Genomic DNA, 7,408 nt, shown 5'->3' with positions numbered 1-7,408 from the left:
GTAGATATGTTGATGTGATGGTGGTTGTAGTAGTGGTGATTGGGGTGGTGATTGTATTAGTACTGAGAGGGATGGTGATCTGGTGATTGTTGTCGTAGTGGTGGTAGGGATGGTGATGTGGTGGTTGTAGGGATGGTGATGTGGTGGTTGTAGTAGTGGTGGTAGGGACGGTGATATGGTGGTGGTTGTAGTCGTGTTGGTAGGGATGGTGATGTAGCCGTTATTGCAATAGAAGTGTGGTAGAGATGGTGATGTGATGGTGGTTGTAGTAGTGGTGAGGGGGATAGTGAAATGGTGATTGTTGTAGTAGCGGTGGTAGGGACGGTGATGTGGTGGTGGTTGTTGTAGTCGTGTGGGTGGGATGTGTTGTAGCGTAGCTGGTGGTAGGGATGGTGATGTGGGGTTTGTCAGTAGTGTGAGTGGATGGTAGGTGAGCGGTGGTGGGCGTAGTGATGTGGTGGGTTGTAGTAGTGTGGTGGTGGTGGTGGTGGTGTTGGGGAGTGGTGGTAAGGTGTGTGGGTGAGTAGTGGTGGTTAGGAGTGGTAGTGTGGTGGTGTGAAGATGTGTGAAGATGGGAGGTGATGATGTAGAATGGTGGTGGTGGTGTAGTAGTAGTGGTAGGGTTGGAGGTTGTAGGAGTGTTGCAGAAGTGGTAGGGTTGGTGAAATGGTGGTTGTTGTATTTGTGGTAGTAGAAATGGTGATGTGGTGGTTGTAGTAGTGGTGGAAGGGATGATGATGTCTTGGTTGTAGCAATGGCGGTAAGGATGGTGATGTGGTGGTTGTTGTAGTAGTGATGTAAGGATGGTGATGTGTTTATGTTTTTAGGTCATATCAGCGCCAGCAAAAAAGGAAGAAAATGGAATAGTAAAAAGTTCTACAATTAATATTAAAGCACCCAAGAATAAGCAAGACAAAGGGGATTTGGTTCAAATAAGGTACAGATGTTGATTCTAAGAGCACACTATCAGTGTACTTAAGTTTGAGGTTACTAAATGTCTCATCCAGACACAAGCACAGGTCCCCGCCAAGAGAAACACACTCAATTGTTTACAATTCATACACATGTAAAAGGAAAAATAATACAGTGCATAATAGAGAGATGAGTTACAAGGAAAAAAAAAACATCTCCCAAAACTAACTACATTTGGAAAATAGATATAGATATAGGTAGAAGACCCAGTATGTACCTCCCTTTGAGTAAGTTTTTCTCAATTTATTTAACTCTTTAAGATTCAACCCGACAAAAACCGACAACGGCATAATATTCATGGGCGGGGTAGCCAAAACTGGCCTCAGTAAGTAAAATCCAATCGTTGTGAAGGAAATGACAGGCCCTGTCACTGTTGCAGGATGTTTTCAGCTTTGATTTTTATAGATTTGCCGACAGACAATAAAATATGTTGTAGAAATTGCGATTTAAATCCTATTTTATTTGCGAGTGAAAATCATTGACATTGCACTTTGTTTGGTAAAAATCGGGGGAAAATTACGTCTTTGGTGATGAAAAATGACTTTGATAACATTTTTTGTAAATTTAAAAAATATTATGAATAATTTAGAACTCCCTTATTTGTGGGGCGATTTTGTCATTCGTGGTATCAATTTTATTGTAATAAATAGATAGGAACTTCAGAGTTATTTATTCTGATCCGAAATTATTACTTTGTAATTTTAGCACTAAGAAAAGTAGTTGGTATATAAATTTGGTACACCTCTTTGATCGACCGCCAACGTCATTCGTGTAGAATTGTGAGTCACACGCGATCTATCCAGATGGCCGAAACGACACTTCTCGCCGTCGATGTATTACGCTATAGTTACGCAAGGAATATAACACCTTTTTGAGTAGGCCTAAAAGCTAAAATCTAAAAGTAAAAAATATAATTCTGAGGAATTTGAAAGTCACATTGTTGAAATCTGCTTGAAAAAAGAAGAACATTGGTCCTTATTTCAGAAAAATCGGTTGAAAACCAACTGTTTTACGAATAAATTTGATTTAAAAAATTGCTTTTGTTTATTTTAGCTTTTTTTAGCAACTTTTTTATTGATCGGCCGATTTTCTTGATTTTTATATCATTGTTTATATCTCAATGAGACGAGATCAGTGATATACTTTGTTTGTTTCAAATGTAACTAGAACATAATTTGGCTTTTTTACCTATCAACCATGCCTGGATAATTTATTCAACAACGTGGTGATTGTGACGCCACTATGCGATTTGCGTCTTCCACTGTTTCAGCGATGACTCAATGTATTGTTGACGGCTGTTGACACGTGAGCTGTCAGAACGATCAACCGTTAAAGGGTCAAGATTCTCAATAGCCAATCGTTCGTCGATCAAAAAACTTAAGTACTCACGAGAACAAAAGTTTGAAATGTGGTGATGGACGGACCTATGAAATCGTTTCTGGGCGGAGTTTAGTCACCGTAGAAAACGAAAAGGCGACTGCAGATATCAAAAGGTAGGGTTATATTATTACATCAAAGGATGTCTACATGATTGACATGACCATATAGGGAACTCATTATCTACTCCCCCAAAAATAATCTGAACACGAGAGGGTTAAAGATCTATCTCTCTTCTTTTAAACTACTTTTAAATGAAGAAATTTCATCCAGAAATAAAGTAATAGGCTATGAATTAAAATGGAACCTAAAATTTAGTATTTTACCAAAAGTACATTGAATAAAATATTAATTGTATTAAAATGTTTCCATACAGATTTGAATTTTTTACATTATGTGATAGTTAAAATATTCACTTTTATCAAAGTGAAAACAGAATTGCAAGTTATGCAATGGTTATGACTTATGGTCATTTGAAGTGAAATCGGCTAAAATCCTTGAATCTTATGTTACTGACAAAGTTAATCATTTGAATTATGTCTTTCTATTGTTACGTGTAATCCGTATTAGTCTTTTTAAACCATAAATATCCTAAAGCCAATATTCATCACGGGTTCTCTAAAGGACACCAACAATTACTTAGATAATACAGTGTATATATATTGCAAGTAATATCTGATCAAACATTCCCAGCTACCAAATCCTGCTCGTTGGACAAAAGAATCAGAAGGAAAAAAAATTTACTGGAGATTATTTCTGGTTCAACCCCTCATCACTTATCGACTAGTGATTTCTACAGTAATACTACAGAAACAAGGATAAACTTGTATCCCTCATATACCTGATGGTTCTTAATCACTACTGTTTTTCTGGTAAATCGAAAAGATACTTGAACCTCTTGGGTGCTAAAGTAATATATGTAAAGAATGTCAAATGTAAAAAGCTTTTCAAAGACAAGCATTGAATAATAATAACCAACACTAACATGAGGGATGATTTTTAAAAGGAAATAAAAGATTAAATCTAGCCGTAATCTTTATTATGCTTCATGGGTTATACGATAGACTCTAAAAACCATGCATCAGTAATATTGTTTATTTATAATTTGAAAAACATTGAATTTTCACTACAGCCGAAACTGCAATATCTGATGACATTGCTGGTCGAAAGCATTATTAAGTCAGTCATGCCACTATACTTTGCATTGTGTTAAGAGTATTGACAAGCAACTCTCTTAACAATCTATATTGGATTCAATGATCATTTACTATTGATATGAAATAAAACTACTCTGATATACTTAGCCTACTTGCAGGGTTCGTGAGGAATGGGCATTATTCAACTTTACAAGCATGTAACTTGGCTTTGGTGACTTAACTGTTCAAGAAATTAATTGCACTATAATCAGCATTCTCTTGTCTTTCTTTTCAGCCAAAAACATATTTGGTGTACAGTGAAAATACTTTACTTAACAAAACCTAACTTATTTTGGTCTTCTTACAATTTTTATGTCGATACTTGTTTATGGTTTAACAATCAAAGGCGAAAATAATTGTTATGTGACTGGTATCATAATAACATTTGATTTTATCTCATTTTGTTCACACATAAAACAAATCTTTAACATGACATAATCTTAAAGCATGCTTGATTAAAGACACCAATAAAATTGGCATGTCATTGAAAAATATGGTCAGTCAAAAGTGCTCGTACAGGTAGCACAATGAGGTCAGTCAGGGTTCAGATAGTTGTTGAGGGTAGAGGTTTAATGACTTTTGGATTTTCAGCTAAAAGTTAGTTCGTTCAGTGCTGTGAGTAGTAGTAGTAGTAGGGATGGCGATGTGATGGTTGCAGTAGTAGTGGTGGTAGGGATAGTGATGTTGTTGTGGTCGTAGGGATGGTGATGTGGTGGTGGTTGTTGTAGTGGTGGTAGGGATGGTGATGTGGTGGTGATTGCTGTAGTAGTGGTCGTGGGGGTGATGATGTGATGGTGGTTGTAGTAGTGGTGATAGGAATGGTGATGTGATGGTTGTTGTAGTAGTGGTGACAGGGATGGTGATGTGGTGATTGTAGTAGTGGTGAGAGGGATGATGATCTGGTGTAGTGGTGATAGGAATGGTGATGTGATGTTGTAGTAGTGGTGACAGGGATGTTGATGTGGTAGTGGTTGTAGTAGTGGTGATTGGGATGGTGATGTGGTGGTGATTGTAGTAGTGGTGAGAGGGATGATGATCTTGTGATTGTTGTAGAGTGGTGGAAGGGATGGTGATGTGATGGTTGTTGTAGTAGTGGTGGTAGGGATGGTGATGTGGTGCTTATTGCAGTAGTAATGGTAGAGATGGTAATGCGGTGGTTGTTGTAGTGCTGGTAGGGATAAACTTTATAAACAAAACATTTTTATGGTCTATTTCTTTCATTTGAAAATATACCTCAGTGGTGTTCATGTTGTAAACAACAAACAGAGATGGCATATTGATAGGGTCTCCAGATCGCCATGTGACAACATCTTCACTAGCATATTTGATCAGTAGATGTTCCTCATCTAACAGCTGAAGCTTGCCCATACGCAAGTTTAGTACATCGTCCATGGCCCAGAAGAATGACCGCACCCCTTGCTCCAGGTGGCCATTCTGGGATGCTTTATACAAGTAAACCAGCAGCCGTTGCTTCAGAGAGTTGATTGACTGAAAAATTTGAAGGAAAATCGAAATTGATGAGAATATTATACAGTATAGACATAATAAACGCAAACAGACATGCATGAAAGTGTGAAATTCAAGGAGTTTTCAAGGTGCTTTTTTTAAATTCTAGGATTAAAGCAACCAATAATAACTTCGACGCTAAGTTTCTCTACGAGTGGGGACACCTCAACTCCTTGATTGCTGCTTCCACAGGGATGGTGATGTGGTGGTGGTTGTAGTAGTGTTATTAGGGTTAGTAATGTGCTGGTATTTGCAGTAGAGGTGGTGGGGATGGTGATCTGGTAGTGGTTATTGTAGTAGTAGTGGCGGTATAGATGGTGATTTGGTGGTGGTTATACAGTTGACTCCGCTTAACCGCACGCTTTCGAGAATTTGAGTTAGTGTGTCGATTAAGCGGAGAAGCTAAAAATAGCATCTAAGCACCAGTTTTCATGTGCCATTCATGTAGTGTAGGACCTTCCCCTGTAAGTTTTCTATGGCCAAAGGACTGTCTTGTGCAAGACATGGCCTCATTAGAGGGTTTTTAGTTTTAATCATTTTTTTAAAGGGTTTTTTTTTGTTTTGTTTTTTCTTTTTGTATATTTCATCAACAACAAAATGTGACATTATTGTTTGAAAGAAGAGTAATCATGAAACGTTGATTACTTTCTATTCTTTGCAAACAGTTTATAAACCCTTGTCTCCAATCTCGCCAATGTTAGCAGATCATGTGTCAAGCATTCTTCTTGGATGAAGCAGCATAGTTTTCATAGTTTTCCACCAGGGGTACTAACATCTGTTGACAGTTAAAACTTAACACTGACATTTAGATATTTTTATCCAAGCAAGATGGAATGACTGTGTAGCGTTAAGCGGAGGTGTGCGATTAAGCGAAGTGATTAAATCGAAAAAAATTCTGTTCTTCGGGAATGTGTAGTGTATAACCGGAGTGTGCAAGTAACCGATGTGCGATTAAGTGGAGTCGACTGTAGTAGTGGTGGAAGGGATGGGGATGTGGTGGTTGTTGTAGTAGTGGTAGTGGTAGGGATGGTGATGAGGTGGTTGTTGTAGCAATGGTGGTAGGAATGGTAATGTGGTGGTTGTTGTGGTAGAGGTAGTAGGGATGGTGATGTAATGGTTGTTGTAGTAGTGATTGTAGGGATAGTGATGGTGACGTGGTGATGGTTGTAATAGTGGTGATAGGGATGGAGATGTGGTGGAGTTTGTAGCAGTGGTGGTAGGGATGGTGGTGTCAATCTCGTTGTAGAGCACGTCGTTTGCCTCGTCTGGTGGGATGTAAGTTGTTATGATAACCACTTTTGTAAATTCCTGCGGTATATAGAAGGGACGAATTGACACAGTCATCAGTTCAATATGACTAACACGGTGTTTGGAAACAATGCAACTGTTATTTTTGTGACACCACTTATCATTCACATATGCGCGCACACACCCTCCCGTTCTTTTATCACTTCTCACATGATCTCCTCTGTGTAGGGTAAAACCTTCCAACTCAAATCTACCTGATGGTGTGTCCGGTGACAGCCATATCTCGGTCAGTGAGATGATCGACGCGGTCCTGTAATCATTATTGTGCTTGAGTGAGTGCAGTTCATCCGATTTGTTGTTCAATGACCACACATTACCAGTTAAAACCCATAGTAGGAATGGGTGAAGATGACGACGGTCGGTCACGTTTCGCTTTAATGCCTCCTTTCCTTCCCCTTTTTCATGGCTTGATAAAATTAATATTCACTAACAATGGTTGCGGTGAAGGAGGGCAAAGCTGTCTCAACTCAGTAGAAAAATATTAAATAATGAATAATAAATAATGGATGATGGTGTAGAGTTATCGATAGGGTAAAATCTTGATAAAAGTTGGAAGTCAATATCCATACCTGTGCTAATTATCGCAGTAAGAGTTAAAAATTGTTGAAAATATAAGTCTGGTGTAAATAGTCCAAAAAAGTATAATATTTTATAAAACATGTCGTTACACTGGGTAAAAATATTTTGTAGAATATCACAAGAGCAGCAAACCATGTCGTTGTCATCGGAAGCCAGCGCCATTAATATATATATAGTCATGTCTCTCTAATCTAGAAACTCCACAAACCGGATGTCTCCATTTTTTTGGACAGGTCGTCTGGGGACAGATTTTTTCTTCTTTATTTGTACTCCATATATCAGAAATTCTTGTTTCTGTATCCGAACACTTAATTTGGGAACAAGCTATTACAATAAAGAGGATTTATGACTTTATAATCCAAACATCACACTCACAGGTGTTGCCTTACATAAATATCTAAAAAATGAAAAGCATGCTGTTGGGATGTAATTCTGTAATTCAAAGGATGTTCCCTGAAGGCTTCAGAAAA

The 7,408-nt window shown here is 38.1% G+C and overlaps 1 protein-coding gene across 4 annotated transcripts in view; it reads right to left on the bottom strand.

Moving 5' to 3' along the window:
• Positions 1-7,408, bottom strand: part of LOC144965546 (DET1 homolog) — a 40,030-nt gene that overhangs the window by 12,922 nt on the left and 19,700 nt on the right. For all 4 annotated transcript variants that reach the window (XM_078900980.1, XM_078900982.1, XM_078900981.1 and 1 more), the window contains exon 5: positions 4,779-5,033. In XM_078900980.1, the coding sequence (XP_078757106.1) occupies positions 4,779-5,033 (255 nt within the window). The remainder of the gene's footprint in view (positions 1-4,778; positions 5,034-7,408) is intronic.

This window comes from Berghia stephanieae, chromosome 2, assembly GCF_034508935.2.
Source record: "Berghia stephanieae isolate SIO BIC M18660-M18661 chromosome 2, UCSD_Bste_1.3, whole genome shotgun sequence".
NCBI classification, from domain to species: domain Eukaryota; kingdom Metazoa; phylum Mollusca; class Gastropoda; order Nudibranchia; family Aeolidiidae; genus Berghia; species Berghia stephanieae.
Note: the sequence above shows the minus strand (reverse complement) of the source record. Positions and strands in the feature narration are given on the sequence as shown.